Raw genomic sequence first — 15,739 nt, forward strand, 5'->3', positions numbered from 1 at the left:
CTAATCTTAGAATGAGACAGTGTACAATATTTAATATAAAGAAATGTAGGTTCCTACCTATACTAAAAAATGTAAAAATCTCTACAGACCATGTTACTGCAGGCAGTCATTATTGATACTATGTACATATTGTACTATACATAAATGATCGGATATAACTATAAATAGGTACATCATCCGATAATATAATTATTATATGAATAGCAGAAAAGCCCGTTTGTATAACCGAAGCTATAGGGCGAATACTTATAATATTATCATTAATAATATCTAAAACTAATGTATAATAAAATATGATAATATATTCATATATAGGTAGGTAGCTAGTTACTATATTCTAGTGTCATTAATGTTATTGTATACCTACCAGCTAAATGTCCTACGTTTCCATCGGGGTTAAAACCTTCTTTCATTTTTCTACGAGTGTACGGAAGTCCGAAACATATGGCAATCACGTGTGTCAACCGCAAGTATTTGTAACTTTCGGAGTTATTACTTTTCATTTTTATCAATAAGATTTAATGGCAATAACAAAAATAAAAAAATATTTATATAAATGGAAAAACGATATTTTTTAAACTATTACAATGATATCGTCATTGTGCTACTACAATAAGTCGAAAAATAGTATGTTATGTATATACCAATAGTCTACAGTCGTATACTATTGTGAAACGTTTTGTCATTCATCAATCGTCACGACTATATCCTATAAGCTTGTTTATTTTACAAAACGCGTAAAAAGCAATTTCTATAAGTGTATTATTGTATTGTGACGAGTACTATTATGTGACAAATAAAAAAAAAAAAAAGGAATATAAACGTACCAACTCAATTCAAATAAATCTGATTATTATAATAGTTTTACCCATTTCACATAATTTGATTTTTTTTACATTGATCATTTTTTGTTTGTTTCAATAATATATGTTTAAACCGTTTGAGGTTTGAATAGTAAATAGTTCGATATTGTATACTATTATTATTTTTGTATTAGTAGGTATATCGTATATGACAAAATATACGATATAAATCGTGCGTACCTAATAAGAATATAAGATTACCCATAGGGTATTTCTTTTTGAAAAATTCAACAATTCAACCCAGTTAGGTTAACTGTTGATTTAACCTATAACCTAACCTATACTCTATTCTTTTTAAGCTTTATCAATCACTCATGTACAATAATAGTATTATAATTTATAATATTATAGATATTACTCATACGCAGTCATGCGCTTATAAATTATAGTATTTATATTATATTATATTTATATCGCATACTTGTTGATATAGTTTTTTATAAAAACTTTTCAATGATTGGTAACAATATAATGACAATTTTTTTTATACAGATTGGATATTTGAAATAAGAAATAACCTACTATTATATTACTATACCTAATCTAAAAAAAAAAACGATTTTATGATCAACTATGTCAGGAAGATTTAAAAAATTATATTCTACTTTTATAGGTAGTGTAAAATCAATAGAAATAGGTACGTGCTATATTATATATATAATATAATTTACCAATTATAATTAATAATTAGGTACATATAGTTATGAGTAAACCAAAAATTGCATTTTAGTAGTTACTAGTTATATTCGTATAATATAATAATATATACGGACCCGCGATATAGTCGTGTATACAAATAGCCTATACAGGACGCCGTGATCATTATTTTATTATTAAATACCAATATAATATCATACTCGTGATTTATATCTATAAAACACTGGGAAATGAACCCATATTAATATAGTACAGTGGTAATGTAGTAATAATTACAAATCATTGGTATCATTCGTATAAAAAAAAAGAGTTGTGTTCTAAAAGGTTTTATTATAAAAATAAATTCTACCAAAATTAATAATAATTATAACGTATTAAATAATATACAATACATCGAGTAGACATTGAACAAATCACATTAAAATATATTAATACGCTAATATACATTATAAGAGGAGCTACAACTGTCACGTATAGAGTATAAATAATAACAATTTATTGGATTTTAAAACAAAATAAAATATAGTAATATTCTAGTAATATGGTTATTTTTTTAGTAAATCGATCGATAATATTATAATATATCCATCGTGCAATTTATTATATACCAGCAATTACATTTATATATATTAAAATCATAAAAATAGCAAATTTTTTATCGATGATCAAAACAGTGTACTTTAGGCAAATTGTAAACTGTATCTTTCAATCTTCTAGATATTTTGTCCGAGAGAAACCAAAAATGGTCTTCAAAAAGTACTTGAAACTCTTGAATTTGTTACAGTAATATCAAAGTTTCGGCGATAAGATTTGAAACCACTTTATTTTATTTAAGCTTTTTGTACCTATATAGTCTCAAACTAGGGCGCAGTTTACTCCATACTATGTTTTTTATGAGTTGTTATAATTGACCACGAAGCCGCTGATAATAATATACACATTTCATTTTTATTACATGATACTATATATACATCGAGTTTAGTCCCTTTTCGTTCTTGCGGGCTCTATAAAAATATATCACGTGTGCCTTAAAGGTCTGTATATTAAATGCAAATCGTTGAATCGTTTACGAATTAAACGTATAAGTTTATATACACAATACACACATAGTGATCAGAAAGTAATGTTTACGTTATTTTGGTATACTGCAGTCGAGGTTATTTACTCATATAAAACTATATACTATATAGTATAATATGCTAAACACCATTATTTTTTGGGACGTCACAAATTATATTGTATATTTTTACGGTTGTTGTTGTTCTAACCCTATTATTTTTCTTTATAGGTAACAGTATAAACTCTCAGAATACGATAGTTTACAATAAACTCTATATGTAAGTATAAAATGTAGCTTGCATAAACTATACCTGATGGCTTCTACTATAATAGGTAGGTACTCCATGTACTACAGTTTATAATATTTACTAGGGCAGTTTATGACTTAAAAATATTATAACTTGAAAAAGTTTAACTTTTTTTAAATGATTTAAGTTAATTTTATTTTCTATCTTAACTTTAAACTTATCTAGTTAGTTTTTTTTGTTAACTTTTAACTAACTGAAGTCAATTTAATTGAATTAACTTAACTTGCCACAGTTAGTTATTTTCATTAACTTGCTCACTTTTGATTTACATGATACAAGTATACGCCTATAAGTAAGACAAAACTTAACACAATGATTTATTTATAAGCGTTTAATGATTTGTTTTCTTAAAGTAAAAATTGTATTGTACCTACATATTATAATATAATATTGAACGAATCGAGTAGTTACATATAATATATTAATATACTATAATACTATATTATTATATTGTAAATAAAAAAAGTACCTAAATCTTCAAAGATATTACAGTATCTTAAAAAAAGTATATTGAAAAATTATAGTATGTGTACCGATAAATTTAGATTGAGACATTAAGTTACAAAATTAAGGAATAAATATAAAATTAATAGGTACATTTAGCTATGGTTTGATGCAGTAGGTATTTGTATTTAATTGGTTATTTGTTTGATATGTACCTGTTGATTGTATGAAATTGAATTGGGCAATGATATTTCGTATAATTTAATTTTTATCACAGCAGGTCCTATGAGACTTTTAACGAAACATTATCAGTTAAGTCATACTATATGTGCCCTTTACATTTTTAATAATATTGCAAGAGAATTTAGTTAATTTAAGTTATAAATACTTATTGTGTATGGTTAAAACCATGGTACATAATGTGGAACAAATGCGCATGAGTACACGCTCTACAAATAAAACGATCGCCTTACAGAATATTCAGCTGGATTATTACTCAAAGTCACCGCTTTCAATGTGTGTTCAATGAGTGATCACACTCTTCAGTCATCATGTCTATCTTTCCTTAATAGGCTCGAAAAAAGCATTTTCTAAAAGTATTATTAGTATTATAAGTTTTTCATTATTGTCTTATACATTTGTGAAAGGGAATTTCTAGATCTCGTAAATTGTATTGATTTATCACGCAATAATAAAATAATATGTTTTTGTTCAGTAATATAACTATTGGGGGGGGGGGGAGGGGGGGTGGTCTTAAAAACCAAATACATTCTCGTTTTACAAAAACTATAATAATCTTGTTGCCATCATGGGCTTCGTGAGTATTTGAAATATAAATGATAAGTTTTTGTATCTCAGCTAGGTTACAGTACTCATCACTAATTTGACCGTTGTACAGCAAACACGCATCGTGAATAGTTTTTATAACCTGCAAGTGTAAAGATTATAACTCGCCTACGTTTCGTGTGATAGTTTGACGGCAGAACCTATATTTTCAAAACAATATGATTTCGATTACTGCAGAAGTTTCCGATATTGTCATCATCCAGTCTGAATCGAACGCCGTCTCGACTGATTCCCCGTTTGCGACCGAGTCGTCAGTGAATATGACACCCTCAACCTCACGGGTGAAAGTTGGCGAAGTTGAAACTCTATCATCTGCAGTCTCTTCGACTTTACCACCGGTTCGGCCTGTCGAAGATGACACGTTGGAGTCAGAACGCTCGATTCAGAACGTGGAAGCAGAGGTGGTACGGATTGGTGGTGATCCCGTGGAGTCCACAGATGTATCGATCATACCCACTGCAGAATCGAACGCCATTTCGACTGATTTCCCGTCTGCGGTCGAGTCACAGAATCAGATAAGATCAGTTCCATTCTGTTCACCGGACAATCCGTTCGACGTCCGCCACCTTCCGTGCTTGTCCCTTATTGTTCAGTTTATGTGTCTGACCGGACGCCCTATGCCTTTGCCGGGAAATCCGTGTTTGTAGCAGTGAAGGCAGGTTTGCCACACGTATATGGAGCTACCATCCGCTTCCTGAATAAAACAGACACCTTGAAATCTATTTTGAGCCGTTATAATCCCAAACATGCTTAGGGATGTTTGTTGAGGACCAGTTTAAGTAAAAATAATATACCTGTAAATACCTGTAATTAACCTGTAAATAACCTGTAAATATACCTGTAAAACAAGATGGCATACTGTCATAATCCTATGTTTAGATTTATATAAATAAACGTTTTTGTCATGTTATTTAGTTGGTTTTTATTTTATAGCTTTTACAAATAGCTCTCTGAGCGTCGGTGGGGGAGACCCCCAAATCCCCCGAGTTGGCGAAGAGTTTTAACCGATTTTGGAAACTGCAGTGGTCTTTTGGGTCTGGTCGTCGGTCTCGAGCCGGTTGGTGTGTGATAATGAACTGTGATAAGGTTAGGACCACCACTTATATGTTAAATGCTGATAAAAATTGACAAATAATTAATAAAACTAAACAAATATATGGACATTCGTAGTACTGTAAGTCAGTATTTGAAAAAAAACATTAATTATTTAATTATTTGAGTATTCTCAAATAGATTAGTGTTGTACAATGTTCTTTAATCCTAAATATCTTGAGGTAAAATATTCTCTAAAACACAGTGTTTGGTAATTACCATTTTTGTTTTACTTATATTTTAAGAATGTAGTTTTATTATTTTTATTCGTACCCAAAAGTTCTTTAAAACAGCTCATAAAATTAACATAATAATTATTTATATTTTAGTAGATATTTAAATAAAACTCATTTGCCTATATTTTTTATGAGCTCGTTTTATACGAATAAGTAATTAGAATTTATTAATTTTTATATTTTTATTTTACGCACGGATAATAAAATCACAACATTTGTTTTTGATATCAAAATATTTTCTATTAAACAATTAATTTTAACTATCAACATGTGTGTTGCACAGTATAGTCAATCGAAACTTCACTTTCAAACCATACCTAATCCAAGAGAATATGTCATGTATGTTGCATTGTTGAGTAGAGCACCAATATTATTGCAATTTTTCACACATATTTTTGTAAAGAAAAAACAATTTTAGTAAAATATATATAGGTACATCCAGGTACGTATACCTATCAATAGACTTTTTCTTAATTTTTCAGTAGGTTTATTCATATGAAAAGAAGTACAATTAAATTAATCTGAAATATGTAATGGCTTGGAGATACTTTTTTGAAATTTAAACTGTATAAGCACTAAGAAATACGTTGCAATGATACCACAAACCTAAAACAAAAAAATAAATGTATTGTCAAAGGTGTTAATGAAAATAATTAAATGTATCAAGTTAAGTTAATTCAATTAAGTTGCCTTCAGTTAAGTTAAAAGTTAACAAAAAAAAAAATTAATTAGAGTAATTAAAAGTTGAGATAAAATCTATCAATTTTTTTTTCAAGTTACAATAATTTTAAGCCGTATACCTACTGCCCTAGTATTTTGTTTTACACAAACATTCATCAAGACGTTTAACACTGTGTAAAAAATTAGTTTATTATAATATGTAATTAGAAAAGAAATTCATTGTTATAAATTATAGTAAAATATACATTTTGGTGACTTCTTTTTTTTGGAAAATTTAACATAATGGAACGTCACTGCTGGTAAACATTTTTGTGGAATCGTGTACAGTAGAGTTAAAAAAACAAGACGTAGTACCTACCTAATTTATTTTTCATCCGTCCCTAAACATGAAACAATAAACTTTATCGAAAAAAGTTAAAAAGCAGTAATTAACTAAATATACTTATTAAACTTATAGATACTGATAATTTGTTTGTATGGTATTTATTTGCAATAATAAATAAAACCAGTAGGATTCGGGATTCAGCTGGATTAAATAATTGATTTTATAATATTATTTGAATGGGTTGACAAATCATCGCCTTAAAAAACGATTCAGATTAAATTTATCAGCCATATTATGTATGTAAAATTTATATTTTATTAATAAATGTCTATAAATTCGATTCATATTATACAAATGCATATAGCATATTTTGTAGTTTTTACTAAAAATATAATATTTCCGTTGACTGTTGAGATTTCAATTTGGGATAACGTTAACATCGTGGAATATCTATATAGTGCCTTCGTTCGACTATAAACACGTTGGAGTTTTTATTATCGTACGGTATAATATTTTATACATAAGTACCTATTTTGTTAACATAAAATAATACAGGTTTTTAAAATATAACTTACAGCTTTCATTAAGTTCATGTTAATAAAAATGAATCCTCCAATTGTCGCGTTCACTTTTCTCGCGCTCGCTTGTATCCAAAAAATGCTGATCTGAAACCGCGCACCAGTCAGACGAGTTGTAACTATATAATATGATTTCTATATAATATAGACTGTAAAATGATTACATTTTTTTTTTATGTCCAAGTCCAGTGGTCCATAATAGAGTTTTAATTTTTGCAGACTTGCAAGAGTTCTATTGGCCTGCATTTTGTAAAAAATCAGTGATTAATCGTAACGTATAATTTTAAGATAGCATCGCGTAACCTATTATAAATAGTTCCAAAATAATTTAATATTATATTAAACTATTTACTATTTTATATAATGTATATTAAACTATATAATATAATATATACCACCTAGGAAGTTACTTGGTTAGGAAAGTCGAGTCAAGCTTATATTTTTCTGAAATTTGGCTATTGATGATCAAAATAATATTCAGTACAATATTAGTGGTTACTGAATATTGTAACTAAGACAGTAAGCGTTGCATTCAATGTTGGAAAACATTTTGAAATAAATTACAATTTGGGAATAGAAAATAAAAAAAGGTGGGCAAGTGGGTGGCGCTCTGCTGCCTATAATGGTACTACTAGTATATTTGATGATATTAGTGAATAAAGTAATTTATATACAACCTATTTACGTGGAACCTTGTTTTAAATTTTCAATCCTTAGCTACAAAAGTCGAACATTTTATACATTTTTAACTATAAAATAATTATTAAATTTTAAATTTGATAAATTTTGTCAAAATTTAAACTTTAAATGCTTATAAAAAAAAACTGTGCCTATGTATTTTTGATATTTTTCATCTGCTATTATAACAATATATCAGCAGCCTTGCATTAAATTTTCACACTTTTCTACCCAACAAATAAAATTGTATTGATATTTATAGAAAAAAAAAATTAAAAAAATTGAAAACTGACAATGTTCGTTAAAAGGTCAAAAAGAGCCAAATTATTTTCAAAATTTTATAGTGCATAGAAAAGTTTAATATGTATAAACATTCAGTAAAATTTCAAGTATCTACAGTCATTCATTTTTTAATTACAAGAAAATAAGAAAATCGTTACATGAGAAATCGAGTGATAACAAATGTTGTAAAAATATGAATTTCAAACGCTCATAAAAATTTAATTTGACTTTCTTCTAGACATTTTTTTTTTTAAGGGTAGACAAACTTATGAGAAATCTTGTATTACATTTTAAAACCTAAGATTTAAAAAGAAAATTTTTTATGAATTTCTAACTCCAAATTGTTTGCAAATTTTCGTTATTTTTACGTATTTTGTCAATATTTGAACTTAAAATGCTTATAAAAAAAATTGTTATTATTTTTTTCATCAGCCTTAGGAGCCTTTTATTACATTTTCAAGCCTTTTTAACCAACAAATAAAGTTTTGTTGATATTTATAGAAAAAAAAAACTCAAAATAATGGAAATTGAAAATGGCTGTAAATAGCTCAAAATAAATCAAAATATTTGGAAAATGTTATGGTGTATAAAAAAATGCTATTATAAACATTCATTCAAAATGTTGTGTACCTACACAGATTTTGTGTAAAAATTCCCGTTTTCCCTTAATTTTTCTTTTGTTTTTCACGGTGCTTTTGAAAACTACTGGGAAATTTTTACTTTTGACCCCCCCAAAGTACCAACTAGATTCACTTTCCTATCAGAAAAGATACTGTTGAAGAAAATCTAAGCATTTTTACTGTCCTTAAAGGCTATTGTTGATAAAGCATAATAAATTATACTATTAACACGATTTTTGATAATCAAAATAATATACAGTACAACATTAGTGGTTACTGCATTGTAACTAAGACAGTAAGCGATGCATTCAATGTTGGAAAACATTTTGAAATAAATTACTATTTGGGAATAGAAAATAAAAAATATATTGTTATCTATCGAGTATCGAGTATGTAATCATAAGTTAATTATTTTAGTCAGATTATAGGTATATAAAATTGAATTCAAACATCATGTAATATCAAGTGATAGGTACAACATAACTTTTACGTTACCTACGTATAAAATATTTTTTTGATCGTTGATCAATGTATTTTAACAAACAATAATTTCAAGTTTTCAACAACATTACGTGTGATCGTAATGGTTAACTATTAAATTGTATTAAGCAAATTTTATATCTATATAATTATGAGATACCTACTTAAAATCAAATTAAACCATTGAATTTTTGTCAATGTTTTCTGTGGTGAACGTGTATTTTTTTTTGTTCGTAGTAAAAGATTCCTATTTTTTTTATGATCATTTTTCATGCCAAGAAAAAAGAAGCCACTATATAACATTATTATAGCACGTAAATCATTTTTTAGGTCGATTTTTTGGTGGTAAATACAGTTATGACTATAATTTAATAACCTCGAATGGTTTGGGTTTTGGCATGCGGTCATCGCAGTTAGGTCTGGCGACATATAACTCTGTAGCGGAAAAAATAAATATAAACGTACAAATCTATTAAAAATGTTATGTATTATTTAAAAGTACATATACCTACCGTTAGACTTCGAAAAAGATTTTGTATTACCTATAATATGTACATGACTTTATTAAATTTCTTTTAAAATAGTATAAGATGAGTTTCTTATACTCTATGATAATTTGGAGATAATCGGTCACCTAATTCAACGGTTTATAATTCTAAAAAATCTTTACAAAATGAAATTAATATCATTATCCAATAAGGAAATTATATATTGCAATAATATGAATCATCTAACCCCAGCACTGGTAACGTACCTCGTCGGACAGGCGGGTTCCCGTCACGCAGAATATGGTGAGCTGCTGCAGGAACATAAGTATCTCGCCCACGTGTTCGACGATGAGCGCAATGGCTATACGGGACATCGGGTGGCCTTTGCCGGGGCTTGCAATCGCCGCGTACTCGATGATGCGGAACACTAGCATGACGATCCGGACGATGGTGTACGGACACCGGAACAGCAGGCCCAGTGCGTAGGCCTGGTTCACGTGGTCGACCAGCCGACCGAGTTCGTCGCAGGTGTCGGCCAACCGTGCCACGCGACCCGCGGATATCGGGCCCGTAGCACGTGGCCGCTGGGCCACCGCCTCCAGCAGCCAGTTGACGCGGGCGTAACCGCGGGCCAGCACATAGTACTGGAACATGGCCAGGTTGTACAGGGCGGTCTGGCACAAGGCGTTGGCGCAGAACATGGCCATCACCGCGGCTGGCTGGACGACCGTGTACAGCCACATGCACGCCCAGTACACGACGATCACCGCGGCCGAGTAGTACTTGGCGGCCGGCGACAGTAGCGGGGTCGCGTCCAGGTCCGTGTCCCGGATGAACGCCAGCACGCGCTCGGTGCCGGCCAGCGCGGCCGCCTTGTGCCGGCGCCCGTAGAACATGGTGCAGGCCAGCGCCGTGAACGGGCCCAGGTTCCGGTTCGCCAGCTCGATGACCGCGAAGCAGTACGACTCCTCGAAACACTTTTTGAACGACTCGCCCACGTAACCGGACGCCGTCAGGTAGTTGTAGTACAGCACGTAAGCGTCCAGGGTCGCGTATGCCAACCAGATGGGTGTGACGCGCAAGTCGAACGAATACCGGTGGCCTACAGGTGTTAAAAACGAATGAGATTATTAGATTTGTTATAAAATTACCTATAAATAGGAATAGTCTTACGAGTACAGATTTTACGATTTTATGATTTTATTGTGTAATATATAGTAGGATTTAATATATGTACTCGATTTTGATAAAGTGCTCACCTGCAGAGTATGACGTACTCAGGGGAAAAACGGAAATAAAATTCGGTCTGGGGGATTGAAATTTATCCAGGCCACCCAGCATTTACTAATTACATCACCAAAAATGTTTTCTCGCTACGGTCGAATTTCATTTTTCTAATTATTTTTAGAACATAAAACTACACAAAAACAAATATATTTTATTTCTTTTAAAATAATATTACTACTTTCAGTAATATAAAATTATTTCAATCACTAGGTATTTTGTTTTTTTGTTTAATGAGCAAACAAATTAACTTAGAAAATAATTAAGTAAACCATAATGCAAAAAACTATACTGAAGATAGGCATAAAAGGAAACCAATTTTCGTATAGCAGTACACTTACACGGTCACATGGACTAAATACCTACACCGTCGATATAATAATATTATACTCAACACCAGTGCACAAACACTAATATAGCAGACTATAGCAAACTCATTTTAGTACTCAACGGCTTAACCGCATCACATTTGCGATTTGCATGTAAAGAATTGTTTGGATTTATTTCAGATATGATTTATCATTTATGCAAATGAAAACGACCAATTGGACCAATAACACATTATTCTGTATCATTAGTTAATAGTTATTATTCAATTAGCCAATTGACCTATTGCTATTTTCATCGTGACTTTACAGATTTAGAACTTTCAACAGGCACAGCGTCATTGCGTCATATCAGTAATTATTTCTTAGCAATTATAGTTCTGCTGGATTGTAGCCGAAACCACACGCTATTGGATGTTATAATTTAAAAATAAATAATTTCATAGTTTTTAAATTTTAAATACAAACAAATTGTTGACACATTTACTAACTTTATAAATAAAATCTAATATAAAATGAGCAGGCTATTTGGAAAATTCCCATTTCCAGACCGGCCACTCCGTTCTGGGCGTACTCTGCAATTTTTGATTTCAAGCGTACCAAATATTATATACCAATTTGTGATGATACTCCGGTGACAGGTACAATAATATAGTAGACTCGAAAACATTAACGTGATTACAGCAAATTAAAGTAAACATTTTAGTAGTAAAAGTTGTTGCCTAAATTGTGCAATAACGCTTTGTAGACATTTTGCAACAAATGAAAATCATTACATACTAACTCTAAACGTAAAATATTATTAAATATAATTTAATCATATCTTTGTTAATATAATGCATCTATCGTATATTTTTTTATTATTTATCAATGTAAGTATATATATATATTATATTAGGTACAATATGGCAGCACTCTCCATTCTTTCAGGAAGAAGGTAGGTAACTAATAAGCATTATTAAAGACACATTTATAGGATAAAAAGAGTTTTCAAATTGACGGTAGAGAGCCACTGGACGATCAATAGCATCAATATGTATCAAACAATTATGTGTAAGATATTTACAGATTTATTCTGACAGACTAAGCTGAATTTAAAAGGCTGACCAAAAGCAGGTAAAATTGGAAATACATAGTCTATGGAAGATTGCATATAACCGACTTAAGGGTTGATGAAATAAAAATATATACATATATATTACTGTGAATGTCCGCAGTTGGTGGATACTGGACTGTCACCACCCACAGATAAATGCCGTCGTGTACCAAAGTAATTGGCGAATGTTGACATATTGATTAAATGTATACTGTTTGAAAACACTACCTATACTGATTAGTGAATGTCGACATTTACATAACGATATTGGTGGATGTTGGATGTTTATTTTTTTTTTAATAGAAAATATACGTAAATATGTACATTATAGCAAATGTATAATAATTTAGTATCTAATAAAATACATGATAATTCCAGACGTTGATCGTAGTAAAATGGATCCCCAAAATATTTTAGCTGTAATACTAAAATATATAGTAGATAATGGCAGGGCTTGAAACCGATTGAAATAACTTCGGTTTCGGTTTCAATTTTGTATACCAGTTTTTAATTTTTTCGATTTCGGTTTCAATTTTTCAATACCGGTATTAGGAAATTTCGGTTTCGATTTTGTATACCGGTTTTGAAATTTTACGATTTCGGTTTCAACTTAGCAATACCGGTATTAAGAAATTCCAGTTTCGGTTTCGGTTTTGTATACCGGTCCCCAATTTTCTTTTGCGAATAATATGAAATGGTTATCAACAAAATGTTTTAAAATAATCATGATCCCAATTTTATTATGAGTATTAATTATGCGTATTAATGGAATTTATACGTAAATTAAAAAAAAAAAAATAACGATTTCCAATTTTTCAGATTTCGGTTTTGAATTGAATACCGGTTTCCAATGTTTTACGGTTTCGATTTTAAATTTAATACCGGTTTCCAATTTTTTTCGGTTTTGTTTTTGATAACGGTTTTGGTTTCGATTTCGAAAATTTCGGTTTCGAAATCGGTTTTGAAAACGGTTTCAAGCCCTGGATAATGGTATTTATAAATCAGCGGCCAAAAATTGATGCATCTGTACATTAAGCATTTTATTAATTTCAAGTATAGCATGCAGTCATAATATTATGTAGTCTTACCTTGCACGTCCGTGTCACCGTCATGTTTGTAGCCACTTTTAGTTTTCCTACGAGTGATTGGAAACCCCCAGCACACAGATATCAAATGTGTCAGACGCATGTACGCATAACAATCGTCGTTGCTATTAATTTTCATTTTTCACACCCAAATACGTATTATTTAGATATTATGGAATAACACCGACGTTAATTAATCAACGGTGGGTAGGTATGGTAGTGTATAGGTATGCACTATTCAAGCAAGTCAAAGTACGAAAATTGTTATGGCTTCTTATGATTCCGTATAATAAGCTACACAATGGTCAATATAATTTCGCTGAATGTGTTATTATAGTAATGGATAGTCGATATGGGCTTCGACGTTTTTTGTTATATAATTTACGACTGGCTTAGTATATTATTGATATAAAGCGGTGGTCTTTATAGGTAGGTAGTGGGTAGGTACCTAATAGTAGGTAATATATTATATAGAATTAATACCTCGAGGTGGCACTTAATTTTTGAAAAACTTCGATTTTATTAGTTCGTAAAAATACAATATTCTTTGTCATTCTAATATAATTAGGAGGAACATAATTTTTTTTTTCCAATAGTATGAACTATAAAAGAAATTACAAGTCATCCCCATGTACAGATCGTTATTATTATTTATTATATATAAGTACCTAATACCTATACGGAGACTACAAGAGTTGACGTTATAGTATACAAAAAAAGATTTTCAGAAGTGTATCGTGTATGGCTAAAATCAAGTTGTATAATATTATTGTGTAACAAATGATTTAACACTCATACACAAACCGCAGTTATTCGTTAATCGTTATATTATGACACACGAGAACTGAAAATGTATTATTTCCAAAAATAAACACCTCTATAAATATTATGATAGCTATAATATATTCAATAGCTGGATTACGAGCATACGAGTATTATCTAAAGCTTCCGAAACATAAATAAAATTATAATATTGTCAGCACCAAACAATTTATTATTTTTAAATTATTAATAAAGAAATGTTTTTGAATAATAAAATAATATTTATTTATTTATTCTTATAATTATTATTTATATATTTACACCACAAATGGTAAGTGTAAGATGCACATTGTTACGGAATAAACGAAATAAAAGGGTTTTTATCAAAACCAACAAATACTACGAAATGACAGGTTAAAACTGAACATGTGACAGATGAAAACCGCACCAAATAAATGCAAACGGCAATACAATGGTGTGGTGTTCATCTGGATAACCAAATGCGCGGGCCAATCAGTGACTGACTAAGTTATCAGAAAGGGTATATATACCGGACGATCTCGATAACTTAGTCACACCACACATCACAGTACACGTTCAGTTCACATCCGAGCAAGACGTCCTCTGCAAACTACTCTACTCTACAGCCAGCTCTTCTCAACGCTTCAACAGGGCAACAGCGCCCACGGTTCACACCACGAACCTACAACCTCAAAACAGCCGTTCTCACTGCTTCAACAGGGCTCCAGCGCCCACGGTTCACACCACGAACCTTCAACTCAAAACAGCCGTTTTCACAGCTCTTCAACAGGGCACCAGCGCCCAAGGTAAGCCGTCGCGAAAGCGACGGGTATCCACCTCCCACCGTTTATCTGTCGAGGGGCCGCGCCCTCTCATTGCCGCAGAATCCCATCCCTGACCAAACCAAACCCCCCTAAACCCACCCGTCACACCACCAGAAAATCGCTCTTTTCAGAGCTACAGTGTTAAACCCCGAGCTTGTTACGGTCTTGCCATGGGCAAAACAGCTAACAAGCGGAAGGGCCCCGCGCATACACCCGGGAGTTCCAAGAAGGGACGTCCACGTGCCTCACCATCTCCACCGACCACCATCCTAAAAGGTCCACAGAGGGATTCCCCCCCCTCTCCAACTCCGTCGACCGACTCATCAATATCAATGTCGTCAAACTGCTCCACTTCCGACACCGAGTCAAACAAATCCGCCCAACACTCCGCCCCGACTACTAAACCTCCACCAGCCAAAACATCCGAACAACAAACCCCGACATCAGCCAAACCCAAGCAAATCAGGCCACCCCCCTTAATCTTAAACTCTGCGTCCTGGCGAAAAATCGCACCAACCATTTACAAACTTCCGAACTTCACTCCATCGGCAATTACAGCCAAAACCACATCCAATGGACAAATAACCGTCCAAACTACCGACCCCACCCACTTCCGACAAATTCAGAAAGTCCTAGTTGACAGCAAAACTGAATTCCATACCTTCAGCCTCCCTGAAGATCGTTCCCTTAAGGTCGTTCTAAAG

General features: G+C 31.6%; 1 protein-coding gene across 1 annotated transcript; it reads right to left on the reverse strand.

The window, feature by feature from the left end:
- Positions 1 to 9,879: 9,879 nt before the first annotated feature.
- Positions 9,880 to 13,567, reverse strand: LOC132944769 (uncharacterized). The gene is made up of 2 exons (XM_061014253.1): positions 13,432 to 13,567; positions 9,880 to 10,739 (listed from the first exon to the last, which is right to left on the reverse strand). Exons 1-2 carry the CDS (start codon positions 13,565 to 13,567, stop codon positions 9,880 to 9,882), a joined length of 996 nt encoding a protein of 331 aa, XP_060870236.1.
- Positions 13,568 to 15,739: the final 2,172 nt, after the last annotated feature.

The sequence above is a fragment of the Metopolophium dirhodum genome, chromosome 5, assembly GCF_019925205.1.
Source record: "Metopolophium dirhodum isolate CAU chromosome 5, ASM1992520v1, whole genome shotgun sequence".
NCBI classification, from domain to species: domain Eukaryota; kingdom Metazoa; phylum Arthropoda; class Insecta; order Hemiptera; family Aphididae; genus Metopolophium; species Metopolophium dirhodum.

Coding starts and splice junctions, on each gene's coding strand:
- LOC132944769 (XM_061014253.1), bottom strand. CDS start 13,567: ATGAAAATTAATAGCAACGACGATTGTTATGCGTACATGCGTCTGACA. Junction 10,740..13,431: donor CGGTGACACGGACGTGCAAG/GTAAGACTACAT, acceptor TAACACCTGTAG/GCCACCGGTATTCGTTCGAC.